General features: G+C 34.1%; 1 protein-coding gene across 2 annotated transcripts; it reads left to right on the forward strand.

Annotated features, from left to right (window-relative positions):
• Window positions 1-4871: 4871 nt before the first annotated feature.
• On the forward strand, window positions 4872-23673 carry LOC140445184 (uncharacterized). Of its 2 annotated transcripts, XM_072537061.1 has the most exons (5): window positions 4872-5206; window positions 5257-5460; window positions 6342-6595; window positions 13388-13574; window positions 16898-23673. In XM_072537061.1, exons 1-5 carry the CDS (start codon window positions 5083-5085, stop codon window positions 17197-17199), a joined length of 1071 nt encoding a protein of 356 aa, XP_072393162.1. In that variant the 5' UTR covers window positions 4872-5082; the 3' UTR covers window positions 17200-23673. The 2 variants fall into 2 exon arrangements, with proteins under 2 accessions (XP_072393162.1, XP_072393163.1); XM_072537062.1 differs by lacking the exon at window positions 5257-5460.
• Window positions 23674-24106: the final 433 nt, after the last annotated feature.

The following is a 24106-nucleotide window of genomic DNA, read 5'->3' on the forward strand; positions in this document are numbered from 1 at the left end:
AGACGCAATAATAAAGATAATAAAATATACGATAGGAAAATGCTGAGCATTGATTGGTTGAATTCAAAGGATGCCAAAGGCGGTCATAAATTTAGATGCAAAGTTGCCAGTTTTGAAACATTTTTTTTCTATTTTATAATATGTGAACATAAAGAAGGTTTTTGTAAATATATTAGCAAACATAAACAACTTTGCATAACATATATAAGATCAAAAATAAATATAAGAGTTACTTAAAATTGATATGTCTTTTCCCGTTATAACAAACTTCAAGTCTTAAGTCGACTTTACACTACATGATTTATCATATCGACGGTTAAACTGCAAAACCTCGTAAGTCAGTTTTATGTAACTTTACAGGAGACACGAAAAACGTTTTGGCTTCTTGATTTAACATTCAGTTTTTTAGTTTTTTGTGTGTAGGGTTCTTTTTAGGTAACGATTACATTACTCTTGAGTAAAAGTCAGTAACATTGTTTTTTTTGTTAAAAAGCCACTTACGAGGTTTTGCAACTTAAAATCTTAAACTGTCAGTAAACTTACGAGGTTTTGTCTCATAAAAAAACCACTTCCGAGGTTTAAAAAAAGCAATAAATTAAATTATTTTTAATTAAATTATTATAATAAAATATATATTATATATAATAATATAAAATATTCTTAAAAACGAGTAGTGACAACCAATATTTATACTTAAAAAGTAAAAAAAATCAAAACCAAAATTGCCGTAGTTTATAAAACTTGCTAATATTCACTATTAAATTAAATTCTGTCCATAAGAAAGAATAAAAAATAAAAAAAAAATTATAAAAAATAAAAATTGTGATACTTTATAACTGGCTAATACCCTCTATTTACTCATGAGGAAGAGACTCATAAAAATGCCGAAAATCTTTAGGAATAAAGTTTTTAAGATCCTGCAAATCATTAAATTTAGAAAGTGTTATTTTTGGTGCAGTGGGATATGATAATGGCGAAGCATTATTTGCTTTTTCTTTGTTGGGTCGTTGCGGTAGTAGTTTCCAGTCATCTTCGTAATACAATTTGTACTCTATAAGACCATTCGGACGATATGCTAGACACCTTAAATTTGTGACTGTAGGATCACCTTTCTTCTTACCTGAACGAATTGAGGGGTATGCTTCAATCTGGGAATAATCTTTAAAGAAAAGATGATCTAGGTAATGAACATCATAAGGATGCTGTAATTTTGCATTTTTACAAATTTAAACATAACAACCAGGTACATAAATGTCCCTATTTTTCAGCTGACGCTCGATGCAGGCGTGCATCGAGTCGCACTCCATTTGAGTATGTCCTTTTTCCAAATAGTTTTGGTAAATTTGAATATTCTTTGCTGCTGCAAAATTGGATAAAGCACTACTCAAAGTTGAATTCCTGTTTTGGTAATTGCAGCCATTAGAAAAAAAAATAACTTTTTTTGTTTCTTCTGTTACATACTTTTTAATCTGGTGAATGACAATTTATGTGAAGTCAGAAGCTTTTATATTTCCGGCTCCCTCATGCCAGATGTAACAGTCACATTAGTTGTGAACATTAAGTTTCTTTTTATAGTACTAAACAGATACTTGCAATTTTGGCGCACTTAAAACCGTTTGTAAATCCATAGTGAACAACAATTTAGTTGAATCGTTTTTAGTGGACTGTTTTAATTTTTCCTTTTCTTGGCGAGCAGCATTTTTTCTAATAATATGTAACTGATAATCTTCATTACTTACAGTCCCAACAGTGTTACTAGTGCAGATGTCACACTGGTCCTTGATTTATTGGAGGCAAAAAAATAACAATAAGTAAACTCTTACTTTGGCCTAAACAGAGACAAATTTTGGTCCTCAAATTGTCTTCTAAAATACGTGTGACTTACTGGGGTATGTTCGTTGGTTAATCGACATTCATTAGTGTAACATCTATATAATTCGTTTATATTTTACCAGATTGGTTCTAAATACAATTTAGATATTTCTTTACGGCAATAGTGGCTTTCAAGTTTAGGCAACTTCTGGAAAAAGTTAATTAGGAACTTTTTCTTTTCCGTTGGCTTGGATTTACAATTAGTATTCAATTGCTCAATATTTTGGGTTTGGGTTACGTTTACCAAACTTGCTACACTCCACTCTCCTACACATAGTGTCTCTAAAAACATTTTTTTACATACCCGAAGTCGTATACTATTCTTTTTTAAATGAAAACATAGGGTGCCTTTCCGCTGTTTCTCAATGGCTTCTAAAATCAAATTTTTTAGTAAACCTATTATAGAGTTTAAAAATATTATTAGTTACCTGCTTTGCGTAGTTTAATTGGTGCTGTATCAACAAGGTCTTTTACAAACGTTTTTTTCTCGTCCCAACTCAACTGCCAAAAGTTATTGCATAACTGTAACCTATCTTCTTGACTAAATGTTCTGCAAAAGAGTTTTGATGATTTGAAAGACAATTTGCATTCACAAGCTGGACCCATTTGTCTTTGATTTCTTTCAACGGTTACGTACTTTTTAGTAATTTTTTCATACATTTTGGAATCATATTTCTCACCTCGCATTCTTTTTATTCTGTTGTTAGAGCGACCCCATTTTTCTTTGTGTACATTCCATTTTTTTGCCCTTTTTTTTTGGTTTGATTTTTATTGTCAGTTTCAGCTTCATTGGTAAATTGGTCACTTTAATCAGTGTCATCGGTAGACACTACATATTCAGGTCCACTGTCTTCAAATGGTTCCGTTTCTTCAGAATTTAAATTTATAGCATCATCATTACTGTTATTCAAACTCTGAGATAAAGATTTTAAATCATGGCTTTTATCTGCGTAATTATTATCATTAACTGATGCCTGACCATCTTGTATACTAAAACGATAACCTCGCTTTATTGATTACGAACAAATTACCTTAATATTACATTAAAAATAATTATACAACAGTAAACTTACCCCTCTTGGGCAATCTGCACTGTTTGTTTTTATTCAGCTTAAGATATATTTTCCTCTTGAATTCATTATCCAAATTATGTAATACCAATAGTTATTATCTTCTCAAAATCTCATTAACACAACAACAAAATTGACAACCACCACTCAAGTAATGAAATAGTTTCTGGAAGTCCCACAAAATCAAACTCCAAAACCACGCAAGTCGAACTTAAGAGTTTTCTGCTAACGGTTAGTTTTACGAGGTTTTTGTAGATGTCACTAGTACCATTAAATTTAAATATAGACTTACAAGATTTCGTAGTTTAAAAGATATGGAAAAATATAAACCAATAAAGTATAAAAGTCATAATTGACCAAAAATCGACTTACGAGGTTTTGCTGTTTAACCGTCAATATGACAATATCATATGAGATTTGTTATGATTCCTCGTTTCTATGATGTTTTTAAAAATTGTGTTTACATCGATGGTTTACACTGAATGATAAGTTATGACTTATGATATAAGTGACAATGAGGTTTTATTGATTTTTCTTTTTGTTTATGGTCATAGAGATATAAGACACAGTATAGACACAGAATAATAAACAATTGTTATTTATTCTATGGTATAGGTAACAACTATTAGATTTTTAAACTATTATAATGGAAAATAAATCTTTGCTTGCATTGGCTTCCCGACTTTTATAATACGCCGGCAACAACTGCGTATAGCTAATAGTAAGAAGAAAAAGATCAGACGCCTTTGGGCTCGCAGGTGGCTCTTACGAAGAAATAGTGGACGGGGCATATTAAATTTAGTGTTTATACTATACCAAATTAAAAATAGTTAATAAAGAAACTAAACTAAAATTATGACTAAGAAGACACTAAACTAAGAATAAAATAAACTAAATAATAAATAACAAAAAAAAATACGACACAATAGCACAGATTAGACAATAGCACCGAATAATAAACAATCAGAATGCCCACTCTGCTTGTCAAGATAAGTACGCGCATCTCGTTCACAAATCACCTGCCTCATCTCGTTCGCGCAGACGGAATCAGCCATGTTTTAAACGGAACCAGTGCTGATCAGGCAAATTTTATCTGGTGTGCATAGAAAAATTAACCCGATTTAATTTATTTAAGCAACCATAGACATAATATGTACTATTTTATTCGTACTTTTAGTTGAAGAATAGATTAAATTATTTTAAATTTACTAAATTATTAATCTCTAAAAATTTAAATTACAGTTCTGTCGTAGCTTGTCACAAATTTCTCAATCCGTGTCTATGTTTTCGTTTAAAATGTGGCGGTCGAGTGCAGACACACTTCAAAGGCTGCATCTGATAGTGGGCATTCTGATTGTTATTTATTCTGTGACAATAGGCTCAATATCAATGCAACAAACAAACCATAAATAAATAAATAAAGGATGTTGTCTTTCGGTATGGAATGTCGCTGAATTGACATAAGAAGAAGGCGCGATATTTAAATATGTTGGTGTTACCGGTATTATTACCGAAAATCATATTTATGATTTTATCATGCGGAATTGGTAGTCCCATTCTCCTGTGACAAGCTATGACGAGCCGCATGACAGTGTTTATGACAAATTACACAGTGTAAACATGTAAATGTCACTCCATGATCAAATCATACGACAAATCACATGATAAATCATGTAGTGTAAAGTGGACTTTATTCAAAATATTTTCATTCCTGTAAGTTTATATATTTATTGTTGACTTTTTAAATAGATAGAAATAGATTTATCTGATAGACAAAATAAAGAACTGACATTATTCAAGCCTAGAATGTATCTAAATCAACTAATTCGTATTTATAAATATACTGGCAATTGATTTGATGAACTGGCAACGCTGGAGAAATTTGTGACTGAACTTGTACAAAACTGGTAGATTCTTGACATTTCTATATCTGGTCGACATGACAGGATTGACAGGTTTATATACAACGACCTTTTGACAGATAAAAGTTTGTGAAAATCTGTATTTGTATTTGATGTGAATTTGCTAAATATAAATAGTGAACAGTGGTTTTTTAAGTTATATTGAATATTAAACTGTTTATTTTTTAGCAGAATGTACTTTCTGTTGATATAAAAACGCTATTAAATATCAACAAAAAATGGATCATTTAGCTCAAGATTTGTCAATTGCTCTAGAAGAAACTGAAAGTTGTGGGTCCCTTAACATTATTAATGTTGGAAAATGGGGAATGAGGCGAAGGACCAGATCTGCCGGAAATTTGCGTAAGTCGTCCAAACAATCTTATGCCTTTTAGTTTATCATTGACTTTCAGATTTGTACACAAATAAAGCTGGAGAAAATCGTTCTGATGATAGTTCTAGTAGTAATTCAGAAATTAGAAGCGAGAAACATCGTAGTAAGTTAGTCAGTTTCCACCAGTCCGACTCTGATGATATGACATTTAGCATGACAGTAGATAAAACATTTAATCAGAGAACTTTAAGAATGAGACACCCAATGTACAACTTTCTGAAAGGTAATACTATGACTTTTTATGCCTTCTTTTCTAGAAGTCTATTGTCTATAGGTATTATTTATTGAATCAAGTACATGCATAAATTTGAACAAAGAAATTTAGTCATTTCATTCATTTAGTCTCAGGGTTAAATAAAAATCTCATTAAGTACTTAATATAGGTCTATTCCAACAACATTTCATAAATATTTTAAGATCTGAACAATTTCTGTAGAAGTGGACAAAACATTTGCATAGTTAATAAACAAATATGAAAGTATGGGACATTACATGACATAATAACTGCCTTCAAATTCTGAATTATTTTTCAGTTTTCGTTTTTTGTTATTTTTCTGTAGGTATTCTGTTCAATATCAAAATCATGGAAATAATGCAAGGTTGTGCTAATAAATTTTGTGACCACATTAACAATTTTAATTCAAATATTGTACATTATATTTGCAAAATCTGTACATTTTTAAAATCAAATGAATATGGAACTTAAAAATACTGGATTTTCATAAATAATGTATGTAAGCACAAATTGTTGAACTCTCTTGAAAATCTATAATCAAAGAATTTTGTATTGCTAAAATAAAAATGTTTTAGCAATAAAATTGAGTTTAAACAGGGATTTAACATGAAAGTTATTCTCAAAGAAAGAAAGTCAAGAATCCACAAAAAAAATTGGAATAAAATAATATAGATCTGGAACAAACACATAATTGGTAAATAGATTTGTCATATTTTCCAATGGAAAATCACAGAAAACTAAGTACTTATAAGAATTAATTAATAATCTGTTTTTAAAATTGTAAAGGTTGTAAAAATACTTTTTATTTTATACTTATTATTAATAAAATATATGATAATATATATAAATGGCATATTATGTTCTTCTAGGTGTAAGCCAATGTCTAGAAAGTGACTCTGTTAATGAACATTCTCCAGCAAGACCCAATATAAGAAGGAAACGAAAGTTTAAAAGGATGAGCATAGATGAAACGCCTATGCCACCATGTGGAAAGAGAAAGAGACCACAGAGATTGGAAATTGTTGACAATGGAAAATCTCTTAGGCACAGTACAAAAATTAAACCACTTCACCAGAGCTTAGTAGACAAAATAGAAAAGTTCTGTTACCAACCCAACCTTCTGGTAAGTTTTTTTTTATATAATTTATTTATATACTTCATTATTATACTCCAGACAGTATCAGTTTTAGTTAGGTGTTAAGCATATAAATGCAGTTTTTTGCATAAATCGGTCCAAAATATCAAATATACAAATGATAATTTCACTATGCGTGAGTAAAATGTAAATTGTTTGCTTAACTTTTTATTATCCTTCTCTCTTCTCCTTTTTTCCCATATAATCAAGAACTATCGGTATTAGGACAATTTTGTATAAGATATAAAACTTTGTAATTGAATTTTACATAAGATTATGGTAGTTTCAAACTTTAAAAATTATTACTATTATTGGAAAAATACTAAAAAACAAAAAAAAAAGGATTTCTTTCGAGTTTATTTCCCATATTAAAATCCAACTTAGGACATTCGTATTCTGTGAAAGAAAACCTTTTAATATTTTTAATCATCAAACAAAATTTCATTAAAATCGATTCAATAGTTTTTGCAAAATAATTTTGTAATCTAAATTTAATAAAATTTAGACAGCGCAACATATTCAAATCCGTAATGATCTAAAGCAAATGTTCAAGAAACAACACAATCTCTAGAAAAGAAAAAGCTGTCATTCAAAAATTAAGAATTGGACAACCCAATTCACACATGATTATTTAATGAAGTCTGAACGGAAGCCCAATTGCCAAATCGCGTCAAGTAGATTAACTGTGAAACACATCCTTATCAAATGCCTCCTGTACATGAAACACAGAGTGCAACATAAACTTAAGTCAAATATTAAAGACGTTTTAAACTCACCCGATCCAGTCTTTAACCTAATTGGTTTCTTGAAATACATTCAGTTATTTAACAGAATATGACTCCTTGTTTTCCATTTACTTTACCTTTAATTTATAACTTTGTGAGAAAACTTGTATTTAGTCATAGGTTCTTAATTAAAACTTATAGGTTGACCATAGCAATTAGTAATATGTCATTATTGTAATTATTGTACACAATATTGTTTGTGTCAATGGCTATTGCAGAAGACAAGACACATTAATTTAAATCTTCTTCTTCTTCTTCTAATGGCGCTACAACCCTTTGTGAGTCTTGGCCTGCTTACCAATGTTCTTCCATTCTGCCCTGTCGGATACTTTCCTTCGCCACTGCCTGATGTTCATGGTTTTAAGATCCCTCTCTATGTCGTCTATCCATCTTTTACGGGGCCTTCCTCTTGTTCTGTTTCCTTGAGGCTTCCATCTCTGGACTACTTTTACAGCTCGATTATCTGGCATTCTTTCTAGGTGACCAAGCCAGTTTAGTCTTTGTGACCTTACAAATCTGACAATATCTGCGTTCTGCATTAGTTCATCAAGCTTGTGGTTCATTTTAATTCTCCACGAACCATCGCTGCATTGGGTTGGTCCAAATATCTTCCTTAGTGTTTTGCGCTCAAATATTCTCAGTTGATTTTCATCAGTGGTTGAGAGGGTCCACGTTTCACATTTATATGTGACCACTGGTCTAATTACTGTTTTGTAGATTCTCAGCTTAGACTCACGATTCAGTAACTTACTTTTCATTAAGTCTTTGTATGCATAAAAGCACTTATTACCGCTAAGAATCCGTGCTTGCATTTCTTGACTGATGTTGTTGTTGTTATTTATTATTGAGCCTAGGTAAGGAAAAGTGGAGGCATATTTGTAGGTATGGTTGTCTACCTTCAGATTCTCATGTTCATTTGATTTTGTGCACTCTATATATTTTGTTAAACAAAAAATAATAATATCCGGTTTGAAAATTAAAATCGATTAACAATTGATGAAGTTATTCAATTTGTTTTTTTCAAGCCTAAAATTTTAAACATTTTTGTTTTAAATTCCCTTGGCTCTTCTATATTATATTCGCCTAACAGAAAAGTAGAATATCAACACTACGGACGCGTGATATATTCATTCCCAAAATCTAGAGATGCTGAAGAGGTATCTCCTTGTTACAAAATCACTTATACTGTAACTGATTACATATACAAAAGCATATCAAAAGTAACAAGTAGAAACTCACAAGTAACGACAATCTACACCTCTAAAAAAAGACGCATAATTTGCAGTTTTAACAGATATGGATTCAGTAATCCTTACGAATCACATTTATGTCTGTTGAATTTAATTATATAAATATAATTTTTACTTTTAATAGCTCTATATATGTGTGTGTGTGTGTGTGTTGGTATAATTATAGTGTCGGTTTATAATTATAGTGTTATTTAAAAAAACTTAGAACTGTGAACATTTTTAAGGTGTTTGCTGTTTTCTCTCAACTGAAGTAAGTAAATTTAATATTATTTTGACTCTATTATAATAATTGTTATGATGATAAAAGGGTTGCAAGTGTCAGTCCATAATTGAAAAGATATATTAAAAAGGTCAATACTCACAATCTAATATTTACTTTCAAAGTTTTACAGAAGCGATCGGTTTCGAGGCTTTCAATATTTGCCTCATCCTCAGGCCCAGCAAAGAGATTGTTTTGTTAAAAACCAATAATATAGATATCGCCAATAAGAAGTTTTCCGCTTACATCCAGGGTACTGTCTGTCTTAATCTTTTCCTTATGACACTATCATTGTAGTGAGGTGATATGTTGATCATTATATACGTATGTAAATAAAAGGTCTTACTTAGTAAAGAGCCTGACAAACCTGAGAACCTGTGACAAAAACAACAAAAAAAGGACATCATACTGCATAATATGTGATTTTCCATCTTCCATAAGTTTTTAAACTATATAAAGTCCGGATGTGGCAGCTTATACTGTATGTGTATTTGTCTTTAACTACTTTTAATTTTATTACAAACCAGAAGATAATCCTACCTTTTTAATAATAAAAAAACTTTGACAACAACATCATATATAATGATCAACATATCAGCTCACTACAATAGATAGAGTCATAAAGGAAAAGATGAAGACAGACAGTACCCTGGATGTAAGCGGAAAACTTCTTATTGCCGATATCTATATTATTGTTTTTTAACAAAACAAACTTTTTGCTTTGCCTGAGGATGAGGCAAATATTGTAAGCCTCGAAATCGGTCGCTTCTGTAACACCTGGAAAATAAAGATTTTGAGTATTGACCTTTTTAATATATCTGTTCAATTATCTATTATCTATCTATTATCTATTATTTCATTAGAATATTAGCCTGTAAATAATATTTTGCAGGTTTGTATACACAGTCACTAAAACAAATTAATATGTCGGACACGGATTCTGCCGATGAACTCGTAAACATACCTTTAACTCCCCCCAAAAAGAGATTGAAAAAAGGCCATTTAAGCGTAAACGTTAAAGAAATAATTGTAAACGTGTATAAACACGAGTTACAAGAAAATCTGGCGTTAATATTGTCCGCTGTTGAGAAAAGAGTAGCCGATAAAGTTGGAGTATCGGATAGTTCTGTGTTTAAAGTTATTAGAGCGATAAGAAGAATAGTGCATCAATTCTTTTTTAGAAATGAAATTCCCACGATAGATAGAGTTCTACAACAGGTCAACGACGACCCAATCTACCTGATTTCAAACGTACTACTTTTTACAAGCTTTTGAAAAAACTTCAATTCAAATTTGAAAAACGTAGCAGGAAAAGTATGCTTACAGACAGAGATGACCTTGTAATCTGGAGAAGAGAATTTTTAAGGCAGATAAAAGATTATAGGAATGGCAATCGTAAAATATATTATTTAGATGAGACTTGGATTAACGCCGGTCATACTAAATGAAAAACATGGATTGATAAGTCAGTCACCTCATCAAGACAAGCATTTTTGGATGGACTCTCGACAGGTCTGAAAAATCCATCATGTAATTCCTGGACCCCGTTGTCCAAATATTTTTCCTATCAGGATGGCTTATAGAAGGGCATATCTGGATTCATTTCGCATAATGTGTCCAAAGTACTGTAACTTTCGAGATTTTATGGTGGTCAGTACCTCTCGGTTCTTCTTCATTCTTCTGAGGACCTCCTCATTGGTGACTCGGTCAGTCCACGGCATTTTAAGTATTCTCCGATACAGCCACATCTCAAATGCTTCCAATTTTCTGCGTTCTGCTCCCATATCTTCGTTCAAGGTCCACGATTCAACGCCATAAAAAAGAACAGATTAGACGTAGCATCGCAGCATTCTTACTTTTATAGCAAGAGAGAGGTTGTGGCTCTTGAAGAAGGCCCCCATCCGGTTGAAGATGGATCTAGCTTTTGATGTGGAAATGAGTAGCAATGATAAATAAAAGATACGAAATTATTCGAAATTACATAAACAAAATGGAATATTTTAAAAATGAAAAACTGTAGCCCATTTTACTCATTGTACCTATGTAGTTTTCCAGTACTTATTTTTCGTTTTTTTTTTCATCATTTTCAAAGAAAACCTTTCGTTTTACATCCGCAAAGTATGTTCCTTTGTGCGTTGTCGCCTATGCAATATTGGGGACGATCTATCAATGGATTCATATATAGTTTTGTCTCCTGAATCAAAATCTGAAAACGGAATTTTGATATGTCGAACCATCTTCGACATAACCGGCATCAAAGTCAAAAATAGTGACGTCACAATTCTTCTAAATATACATTCGTTTCTGCTGACACAAATAAATGTTAAATCGAAATCGAAACGTCGACTTAATAAATTTTATTTTTTAATGTTAATGTAATGTTAAATGTATAAGTCTATCTACCCAATAATATATGTATAAGTATTTTCCCTAACTTTTACACAAGAAGAGGTCTCTTTTTATATCATTAATGATAATATTATTACTTATTTCCAAATATTGGTCTTAAAACGTAAAATGTATAAAAACAACTTTCTATTTTTTGCCTTTTGATTAATACCACAATTATCTAATGATGTGTGAATGACAGTTTACAAAAACTAATATTAAAGTATACTGCTTTGGAAGATTAATCATTGATTACTATTATTTTAACAGTAATCCTAAAAATTATAAATTAATAATTCATTTCAAATTTAGATGTTATAGACTGCTAGAATCTTAATAAAACCCTGTACAATTATATAAATACACATGCATTTGTTGACGGCTACTTTTCTGTTAAATGAATTTAGTATAGTTGATGGATTTTCACTTTTCAAAATGGGTTTGAAAGCTTGAATGCTCTTCTATATGTAAAAAATTTTCAAGAATCGAAACGTTTTAGTTTTTGATCTGCATAATTTTGAAATTTATTCATTTTTTTTAATTTAGACTGCAAAATTGTTTTCCAAAAACTATCGAATCGATTTTAATGAAATTTTTTGTGATGATTAAACATTAAAAAGTTTTCTTTCTCGGAATATGAAGGTCCCAAGTTTAATTTTCGCATGGGAAATAAACTCATAAAAAACCTTTTTGTTTTAACTGTTTTTTTGTGTTTTTTAGTATTTTTTCAATAATAATCATTTTTAAGATTTGAAACTACCATTATCTTATGTAAAATTCAATTACAGAACTTTTATGCCTGATACAAAATTGTTCTAAAACCAATAGTTCTTGAGATATATACAAAAAAAGGAGAAAATATTGAATTTTTTAATTTATTTTCATATTTAGTTAATCCCGCATTTTACAACTCACGGATATTGAAATTATCGTTTGTAGTGATATTTTGGAGTGATTTATGCAGAAAACTGGGTTTATATGCTTCACGCCCAAAAATGGTTATTTTAAACAAATACCGCCTGGACTCTTATTATACAGGGGTCGGCATAAGTCGGGCAACAAATTTTCATTAAGAGAAAAAATGTAGTGTCAAAATGAATTTTTTCAAATAAATTACAAAATGGATTCGAAAAAGGGGTACTGTAAGTGTTCAAATTGATCAAAGCATTTACTGCAACGTTTCGCAGCGGAGAGGCTGGTCCGGTGAAGCACGTCAAGCAGTCGGCGAAGATTTTTAAATTCTTCTTAAATTGCAGTTCGGAGGTCGGGAAGGGTGCATGGTCCTCTTGCAAAAACGTGGTCCTTGAGAAGGCCCCACAGGAAGATATCACAGGGTGTCAAGTCACATGACCGTAAGGGCCCCTCAACGATTCCTCGTCTGCCAATCCATTCTGCAAATTGAACTTTAAGGTACTCCAGGCAGGTTTAATTCTTCTTCAATGAAGACGTGAGGATTCTAGTCGTTCCAGTACACGCAATTATTCCGATTCCGACGCGGACGGTAAACACGATAGTGCATGAGTTTCAGCATTCGTCGTAAAGAACGATCGGGTATTTAAAGTTCTCCCAATTGCCGCACTGCAGATTGGTTCGGCTGTTCAACAAACGCCAGCGATACTGTTTCCATATTTTCGTTAGTTGTTACAGATACCAGTCGTCCAGAACTCGGCGCGTCCTCAACAGAGCCCGTTTTTAAGAATTTCTGGTAAATTTTCCACACTGTTGAACGATTTGGTAGCGGCGAGTTCGAAAATTGTTGTTGAAATTCGGTAAACATAGTTTTGTAATTCTTGTTCGTCGAAGATACGACGCGACGTAACAAAACTCTTTCTTGAAGCGTGAACTTGTATCGGTTATTCATTCTGAAAACGCGTCTACTCGACGACCACGTGCTATCATGACACCGACACAACTGTTTGAAGTCTGAAGTTTGAAGTTTGAAGCACGAACATGCTTCGTTTTTATCTTTTTTAACAGCGTTGTCAGACTTATGAGCGTTGCCAGACTTATGCCGACCCCCGTTTATGATGAGTTATATAAAATGATTCCTTGTAAAGTTATTTGTCTTCAAATAGTACATATACGTTTCTGTTGCTAGACCAACTCCATGGAAATACAGAGTTATGATGAAAATTGTGAAATAGCAAGCGAAAGTAGCATCAGCTGGAGTGGGGGAGAAGGCCATGAAGGCGATGATGAGCTTACAGATTGGGCTCCATCTATGGAGAGTTCTTCAGCAATGGAACCACCTTTTAATGACTCTGATCCACGAGAAATAAGAGCAGGTAAATTAATAATTGATAATACACTGCGCGCCAAAATTAACGCATAATTTTAAAAATGGTGGAAAATCAAATAATTGTAATGTTTCGATTTTTGTGATAATTTTATTGTTACCTCCGGTATATTGTAAAATTTATCGAAAGAACGGTGGAACGGATAAATTTAATATCAAACTTTCCACATTTTAGAGAGGCGTAGTTGAACACCTAATTGCTTCAAAATATTTATTAAGGACCACTGAAGCAATTAAACACATAAAAAAATTTACAAATATCATTAGTTTTACAGTGCTATGAGGCAGTAACAGAGATACAGAGTATTGAGAGAAACAAAATTGGTATACGTTTTAACACAAAACACCGGTTCTAACGTTAGCGCATCTATCACTCACGCAACTCGCACTTTTCGGGATCGCCAACACCCCCGTCTTTACTTGCCGAGAGGCAAATTCGTACTGTCCTAAGTTATATAACGCGGGGAGAGATTATACGAGTGTCGGTCGCACACATATTAACACGAGAGCTGACGAGCTGAGCGTAAAGGTTGGTAAAATAACTATATTACGATTACAATATTATAAATAGGTTGTTTTTACAACAAACGGTAAAAAACGCTGATGTTTTTATCATTTTTTGCAAGTAAATTAAAAACATGCTAGTTGTGCTTCATTGGAATACGTTATTCTGAATGTTCAAAGGCATTTTTAGTTTATTCCGTGTTTTCTCCTTTGAAATGAACCACCAAAAACAAGAAAATCAAAATGTTTTCAGTAAGTGACTGTATTAGAATCGCTAGACTGAGAAATAGAAATGCTACAAATTTCATGCCTATGCAAGATAATGCCAGGCCACATATTGCAAGAATTGTGGAGCAATATTGTCAGGAGGTTGGGAAAAAGTCCTGACCTCAACCCAATAGAACATGTTTGGGATATCGTAGGTAGACGACTACGACAACTACCTAACGCACAAAACACATTAGATCAACTGTTTTTGCGATAGTTGAAATTTGGGATCAAATTGATCAAGATGAAATAAAAACGGTAATTCTCAGTATGAGAGATCGTTGTCAAGCAGTAATAAATGCAATAGAAGTCAATATTCGCTACTAGTTTAATTTGCTTGAACTTATTTATTTTTTAAATTGCCGTATTGCCAGATTCCAGTAAGATCCTAAGAAGGTATCCAACGGTGGGGGAAATCTTTTTTAGACATTTAACGTCATGTCTTTTAACATTGACACCCTGGCAACTTTCGGCCGAGTAAGATACTAGGCCAGAAGACCCAGGGTAGTGCCGGATTAGCCGTGTTCCGGCTAAAACTTTAACAACCATTCCAGAGAGGTGGTCTTGCCACTCAATGAACAACTTAAATGAAAAACTAAAAACTTACAAATAACCATACCTGTTACCATAAATCAGAAGATATTTCCATTAGGCCATAAACTAATAAATAATAATAACCATACATTTCAGATCCCTGGTTCAATTTCCTCCTCTGTCCTCCTGATCCTTCTTCTTCATCACCCCATAAATCAGACAGTGTACTTCTCTCCATTCTTTCCCTCCTCTCAACATTATGTTTACCATGTTTCTTTCATCCAGCCCGAATCCCATTCCCCTCTCGAAATCGCCCCTCTCGTTTGCCCATCTCTGGCAGTTAAAAATGTGGGCGGGACCGTCCGGTACCCCACAAACAGTACAGTCTGCCGAGGCAAATTTGCCTATTCTATTTGTTAAGGTGCCAAAACTACCATGTCCGGTCAGAAACTGCGTCAGGAAGTAGTCTAATTTCCCAAAGTTACATTCCCACCACGCCCTCAGATCGGGAATAAGCTCCTTCGTCCACCTTGCCTTTCCGCTATCATTTGCCCATTCTCTCTGCCACTCCACGATCGTTCTTTCTCTCTCATTCTCATCTATATTTCCATCCATCCTCCTCGCATACACCCTCGCTAGCACTGTACACAACAAAACGATCGGTATCACTTTAATGACATACAGAGCCTCGTTTGAAGCGGTCCTGTATGCGGGATCCCCTGAGGAGCATTCGTCTTTGCGAAGTCTCCATCAGCTTAGCGTATTTCGCAGTGTTCAGTGCGCTACACCACACGGGGGTAGCATAGGTTACCACTGACCACCGACTGGAAAACTCCATTTAGCACCCTTCTTTTGGTGCTAACTGGGCCTCCAATGTTTGGAATCAGCCTTCTCTACCGTCTTTTGGATGTGTACTCCGAACCTCAGTCCTTCCGACAGCTAAACTCCGAGATACTTAACCGATTTAACCGGTGCAACTTCCACACCTTTCACTAAAAGCGAAGAGAGGATTTGTCCCGGCTCCCTTTGAGAACTAACACATCAGTTTTCTGAGGCGCTAGCTGTAGATCGTTCTCTCTGATCCACCTACTAATACGACGCAGGGCTGTGTTAGCCGCATTAGCCATGTCCGTTTTCTGACTCGCCTTCGCAACCAGTGCGAGATCATCGGCATAAACTACAAGAGTGCATCCCCTTGGCATCTGTACCTTTAACACCTCGTCGTACAGGACATTCCACAGGACGGGACCTAGTACTGAAATCTGCGGAACACCCTGCGACAAACTGATGCTGAACTCTCACAGCCTGAACATGATTTTTTGCTACGATGCCGTGTTAAAGGCATTCTTGATGTCAAGCAGGTTGAGAGCCACCCATCTCTTTGTATCCTGCGTGACTAAAGGGGTTACTTCTGTGACCGCATCCATGGTGGACCTTTTGGCTCTAAAACCATATTGGTGGTCGCTCAGCGCATGCTTTTCTTCCAGCTCTCGCTCAAGGCGGCCTTTCACTAGCTGCTCGTACAATTTAGCTACCGAAGTAAGAAGACAAATTGACCGAAATCGCACCTCTTCCTCTTCACCTCTACCATTCGGGATAAGGACAACCTTAGCTTTTTCAACATATGTTAAAAACTTCGGTTGTTCAAGCAGTTTGTTAGGAGAGTCTTACTGTCTCCGGCATGACTCCATCTATGCCAGGTGCCTTTCGGATCTTCATCCGTCCAACAGCAATTCATTTTTCATGAAATTTCAATTTTATTGCAATTTATTTTTCGTAAAAAAAGAAAAGTTTTTTATTTCAGATGTTCTAAAAGCAACCTTAAAGAACAAGACAACTAACAAAATTTTTTTCATTACGACTCAAATTATAATTTTCAAATTATGGGTTAATTTTGGCGCGCAGTGTATTAGTAAAATTGTACAAAATTTACATATTTTTATCAAAGTTATCATATTGTCTACGCCATAAACTATTGTAGTTTTAATTGTTTTATTTGAATATTAGGTTGCAGAAGATTAAGAGAAGAACGACCTGGGTTCAGCATAAACACGAGCGCCAACGAAAGAGTATCAAAATTTTTACAAGACACTTCCAAATCTGAATTGAGACTGTATGGCGCCGAGAAGGATAAGTTAGGCCAATTGGCCGCCTTATATTCGCTCGAGTTGTGGGTGGAGTCGCCGAGTTCGACTTTGTTGCGGAAAACTAACCGGACACCCTCTATGCAGCCGACACAAAGACATCATTCTGGATTGTCAGCGGTGCACAAGAAGATTCGCACCCAAAGCCATCGTATGATCTCTTAGTTTCTAAAAATAGGTGTTGAATGTGATATTGACAATTTAATTACTTCACTGACCTTTTGTCAATGTGGAATTAAGAATGAACGTTTTGTCAATGTGGAATTAAGAATGAACGTTTTGTTTTTACTAAGCGGATATTGTATTATACTGTTTTTTATTCTTTTTTTTTTTTTTAACAAATGATCCATTTTCACTGTTTTTATACTCTAAATGTATTGATTACAAGAGTATCTAACAGAATCTCGATTAATAAATAATTTTACATCTATATTGAGTATTTTCCCCAGATGTAGAGGTAGTTGAACCCAATGATTTCTTGGGGAACACCTTCATTGCAGCATCATCTTTGACCAGAAGAGCGTATTTCAAAGTATAGTTGACATAATAATCTTCCTTATTAACTAATTTTAATAAAATTTGTTAACAGATACTGTATATTGTTAATATATTTTGAACGGTACTATTTTAGTTTTAGAATTTTTTAATTTTAATGAGGTTTTTAAAAGTTTGTTCGTAATGGATGAACTAGAACTGTCATATTTAATGAGGGCCTATCCTATAATGCTACTGTTATGGAAAGTCTTCTTCTCTTCTTCCTTCTTGTATGTAGGCTTTAAGCCTGTTTCTTCTTCAATATTAGCCTGCTAAATTGTTTAAATTATCGCACCATCTTTTTTTTATTCTGCCGATACCTCTTCGTTCATTTGGTGACTATCTCGTGCTATTCATACTATCCTATACTCTGCCATTCTACTAATGTGTTCGTTCCACTCCTGTTTTCGTTTTGTCACCCATTCATTTATGTCTTCTATATTGCATGCTCTTTCTATGTTTTCGCTTCTCTCCCTATCTAACAGACTTTTCAATAGTAATACCACTAGTGATTCAATTTTCGCAATAAGTCTGTCGATTTACTTCTAAACGAAACTGAGTTGCTTGAAAACACCACGAGTGCGTAGGACGAGTGGTCTTTTCTTTAAGACACTCAGTTGAGTTTAAAAATAAAAGACAGACTTATAAGCTAAATTAAATCACGAGTGGTATTTTATTAGACTATTTCATGAACAAAGTGATAGGTCAAAAATTCAGTAGAATGAGAGGAAGGAATTTAATAATAATATCATAAATTAAATAAACACAGAACATCATAAATTGTCTCCATATATAAGATTTAGATTTTCTTGTGTTACTCGGTATATTTTCTTCAATGTTTTGGTTTATAACTTCGTTTGAAGTACCACCGCAACGACTCATTTTGACGTATACAGCTACAAATTTTTTTGGCAAACGTCAAACTTTGCTTTGCGATCGGTATCCATGGTTACGTCGTTGAAAACACGAAGCTGATAGACCAATCAGAATTGAAAGACAGTTGGTGTTTTCGCGATAACACAAGCTGTCTTTGGTTTGTGATTGGTCAGATTATGTGAAAATTTTAAGATGAGTGAGTCCCTGATATTCCTCGGAGTATTTTCATCTCTGTTGTTTCTAGTAGTCGTCTAGTTTTATAAGTGTCAGGTCTTGTCTCCGTCTCAGGTCTTTGTTAATATAAGTCTAATTGCTGCTTTATAGATTCTTGTTTTTGTGTCTTGTCTTAGGTGTTTGTTCTTCCAGATTGTGTCATTAAGGGATCCCGTCGCTTTACTTGCTTTTAAGCTTTGTTGTCGTACTTCTTCTTCAACATCTCTGTAACTAGTTATATCTATTCCCAGATGTCTAAACCTTGCTTCCTGCTTTATTATTTTTCCATCAATTTCGATTTTACATCGTAGTGGTTATTTAGGTGTTGTCATACATTTGGTTTTTTTCTGGTGATATTATCATATTATATTTCTGGGTTGTTGTATTGAAGATATGTGTAAATCTTTGGAGCTCGTCTTCTGTCTCAGCGATTAATGCCGCGTAGTCTATATAAAGAAGAAGAAGCATAGGAAGAAGACGCATCTCCTGGCTGAAGAACCTTAGAGAATGGTTTAACTGTAGTTCACTACAACTTTTCAGAGCAGCAGCCAACAAAGTGACCATAGCCGTTATGATATCCAACCTCCGATAGGAGATGGAACTTTAAGAAGAAGAAGTCTATATAACGTAATATTTTGATTTCTTTGTTCCCCATTCTGTAACCATGACCTTCACGTACTGCTTGTATTTTTTCGTCCATTATATTAAAGAGAAGTGGGCTTAACAAGTCACCCTGTCTGACTCCACTTTGTACTGGTATACACTGTGTTAGTTTTCCATTTATCTTCGCCTGTGTTCGATTACGGAAGTAGATATTTTCGACGGTTTGTATAATATTGATTGGTATGTTTCTTTTATACAGTAGGTGTAAGACGTCTTCGACTTGTATGCGATCGAAAGCCTTTGTCAGGTTTATAAACCATAGATATGCTGGCTTATTGTACTCGATGGGCCTTTCTGTAATTTGTCTTAGTACAAATACGGCGTCTACGCAGGATCTTCCGGATCTGAATCCTTGTTCATCTGATAAAGTTGTTAGTTTATTGCTTATGTTGGTTAGGACTTCTGTGGTAAGCTTAAGTGCAGTGTTCACTAGATTTTTCTTTTTTTTTGTGTTATGGAAAGTCTTAGACATTATTCAGGTTTTGGTAACATTGTTGCATTGTTATTCTTCTCAGTGTGTCAAAATTCTAATCAAATAATAAAAATAAACACATAGAGGTTAAAAATTTGTTTTCTCCGATTATATTTAGATATTCTAAGATAAACCCCAAGAAATAAAATAATTTTAAAGTCCGTCTCACGTTTTATATTCAGTATATTCACTACTGGTACTTATGAACTATATGTCTCTTTTACTATTCGTTGTATTGTTGCCAGTTCCATTTTGATGAGTGAAATTAACAAAATTAATTTTAAATAAATAAAAGTTTAGTATACTACAAATCACAAATGTTATTCCAGCTTAATACATTTCATGTTCAATATATCTTTACACGTATATTCCAGAAAATAGTTTACGCGTCGCTGAATGAGTTTAATGAGCCCGAATAAATTTAAATCGGGTGTTTTTATTTGAATTCACAATAACAACCTATAATTGCATTGACACAATTATAATAGAACCTATAACTGTATTGACACAGAACATAAACACAGACAGAAGTGGTTATAATAGTTACATCGAGCAACATTGTTAAATTTTCCTATTTAACTCATCATCATCATCATCATCATTCAATCTTCGCTTATCCACTGCTGGACATAGATCTCCCTCATAATTTTCCATCTATTTCGATCTTGTGCCTCTTGCATCCAATTCCTATGACAACGTTTTAGATCGTCAGTCCAACGTGTTGGTGGACGACCTCTGCTTCGGTAGGCATCATCTCTTGGTCTCCATTCCAGTATCCGCTTTGTCCATCTATTATCTGTATTTAACTCATACTGAATATAAGTATTTAACTCATACTGAATATAAAACGTGAGATGCACTTTATATGGAAGTACGAGGCGTGTTTTTTAAGTAAGTACCGTTTTGGAATTAAAAAAAGACGTGCAAAGATATGGCAATAATTTTATTTTTACATGAAAGCCTGTACCTTAATCTACTTTTCTACATAATTTCCGTGAATATTGAGGCACTTGTCATAACGTGGCACCAGTTTTTGAATACCCTCCTGATAAAATTTTGCCGCCTGACTTGTTAACCACTGCATCACAAATGTTTTGACTTCGTTATCGTCTTTAAGACGCTGACCGCCCAGGTGTTTCTTCAAGTGCTGGAACAAATGGTAGTCGCTGGGCGCCAGATCAGGGCTGTATGGAGGATGATCTAGAGTTTCCCATTTAAATGATTTGATGAGATCTTTGGTCTGATTAGCCACATGTGGACGGGCATTGTCATGCAGCAAAACGATACCCTTGCCACGTCTTTTGTTCTGGATTGCACGACGCACATTTTTCAATGTCTCACAATTGACGCTACATTGATTGTCTCATTACGAGGCAGAAACTCCACTAGCAATACTCCTTTTTTGTCCCAAAAAACTGTGCACATGATTTTCCGGGCAGAAATTGTTTGCTTAAACTTCACTCTTTTGGGTGATGATGAATGTCGCCATTCCATGGATTGTTGTTTCGATTCTGGTGTGACGTAGGTCACCCATGTTTCGTCACCAGTAACAATTTGGTCTAAAAAATCTTCACCTTCACTGTGGTACCGCTCAAGGAAAGTCAATGCACTGCCTAAACGTTGGGTTTTGTGCAAATCCGTCAACATTTTTGGAACTCAACGTGAACACAATTTCCGGTAATTCAAGTTCTCGGTAACAATGCGATACAAAACACTACGAGAATACTGAGGAAAGCAGTCGGACAATGATGAAATTGTAAAGCGTCTGTTTTCTCTCACCTTTTCGTCCACTTTCTGCACCAAATTTTCATTAACGACCGAAGGACGCCCACTCCGTTCTTCATCATGCACATTTGTGCGGCCATCTTTAAATGCTCTCACCCATTTCCTTACCATTCCATCACTCATAATGTTTTGTCCGTAAACTTCAACGATCTCACGATGAATATCGATCGGTTTTACGCCTTTAGCACTAAGAAATCGTATAACAGCCCGTACTTCACAATCAGCGTGACTCACGATTGTTGGAGACATCTTAAACACTGGAGTAAACAAGTATACAATGAAGAATCAGACTGTAATGGCGTCAGTGCGTAGACAAGAGATGTAGGTAACCAGCGCTCATGCGCGGAACGCCGACCGTAGCGCTGCGGCGGCGGAATCGCAAAACGGTACTTTTTAAAAAACATGCCTCGTAGATTATGCTATATTTCAGGCCATCTTTTAGGTCTTTTCCGAAATAATATCATCGTTGTGGTATTCAATAGCTATTGGCGATGGTTTTTTAGCTTTCATTTTGGGGCCCAACTCAATAGTTTTTATACTTAGATGTTCAGATCCAGATATCATTTATACCCATTTCTAACCATTTCTATAGTTTACTAAAGCCGAATTGTTTAACCCATCTGTTTTTCTTCTTAATTTTAGGTGGGCATTCAAATGTAATGAATGTACAGTAATTTTTCCGTCTTAACTACGTAAGAAGACCAAAAAGTACAATAAATGCCATTATTTCACTATATGTGGCAGTTCATACCTCTCAGGCCATCTTTTCAGACTGTTTCTATTTAATATCATCGTAGTGGCACTCCACCGGTTATAGGCTAGTTACTATGACATTGTGGCTTTTATTTTTGAGCTTAACCTATATGGGGCAATGTTTTTCAGTCTTAAGTACCTAAGAACCTTAAAAAGCACAAGAAAAGCAATAATTTCACTGTAGATAGCAGCACATAACTTTCCAGACCATCTTTTGAGAATTTTGTGAACATCTATTCGCACTATTGACAATGACTTTTTGGGGCCTAACTTAATATCTTTTTGACACAGCCTGATATTATATCCAGGTACTATTTGTAAACATTTGCAGGCCTTTCTATTGTTTACTAGAGGATAAGTATTTAGCATATTCTATTTTTTTCTGCTTTGAAATACGTGAAAATATTAAAAATTTGTTTATATAGATTGTTCAATCGTTTAATGTACAAAATTGTCACATTTTTAATTTTGAAGACAGTTAACTCCTGTTTCTTAGTCATGGTCATGGTGCATAGGGTAGGGCCCATTTGTGAGCCCTTCAGACACTTAGACTTAATAGAGCGGATCCGTTATATTACCGCTATCGTCCGGACTAGGCCTATAAGGACTTGGTTTTCGGCGTTTCTGGGAGTTAGGCTATTTCAGGCTCTCATATCTGCAAGACTCAGCAGGGCCTTTAAATTCCTACCGTTCCTAACGTCTTATCCTTTGGTAAATAAAAGCCATAAACATGATCTTTTACCTCTATCCAATGCCGAGCACTTCTAGAGAACATGTGAGGAGGTTTTGTCTTTCTCATCACATAGACGGCACCTTGGGCCATCCGCCAATCCAATAGAGGTAATCTAGCAGTTTATCCTCCAATATGTTCAGATTTAAATCCTTGCGATTATTTGTGGTTAGCTAATAATAGTTTGCACTTATTTGGATCAGTAATCCGAATTTGTGGTAAATAAAGGCTCCATACAGCTATCAGGTAGATGAATCTTCGATATTTTTGTGAACAACTGATTATAAACTGGAGATACTCACATTAATAAAGTCTTGGGCAGTTTTGTTGTATATAAAAAGTTATCTGGTAGTCGATAATGATGAGATGAGGATAATTATTGACTGAAGGCAGCGTTGTTGTTGTATATTTTGTTTTAAAAATGTACTTACTTAACGACAAATCATTTAAAAGGGTAATTTTATCATTTATTATTCATTAGAAATTAATCATTTATTTATTTATATATTTATAGCGTTAAGGTTACATTTCAAGTTCTGTATATTTAAGACTACGGCGTAGTTGTTCTAATGTTTTCTTTTTGTTATTTTTAATTTGGAAATATATGCTTGAATGAAAAGTGTTTTTATTTTCGCTTCTACATTTATTCTCCCACAAAGATAAGTACGCAAAAATTAAAAAAGCCGCAAACAGAAATTAACTTAAACACACTTAAGTATCTACTATCAGCGATGTTCAAAACATTGGAAAGACTATTTTGGAACACGATAAAAGAAACACGAGTATTTAAATGTCGCAACTATTAATCGCCTACTTCGCTGCTACGTGTTCTCGGTCTTACTTTATGGTGTCTAGTCCTGGACTGTGAGTAAAATCGATCTAAATCGCCTTGAGGCTTTCGAAATGTGGTGCTATAGAAGAATTTTAAAAGTTTTCTGGGTGGAGAAGAATCGAAACTCCACAATACTAGAACCTCTCAGCAAGACTACTGAGATCATAAAAAGCATCAAGCAGAGAAAACTGGAGTATTTCGGACATGTAATGAG

Source organism: Diabrotica undecimpunctata, chromosome 7, assembly GCF_040954645.1.
Source record: "Diabrotica undecimpunctata isolate CICGRU chromosome 7, icDiaUnde3, whole genome shotgun sequence".
In the NCBI taxonomy this organism is placed as follows: Eukaryota; Metazoa; Arthropoda; class Insecta; order Coleoptera; family Chrysomelidae; genus Diabrotica; species Diabrotica undecimpunctata.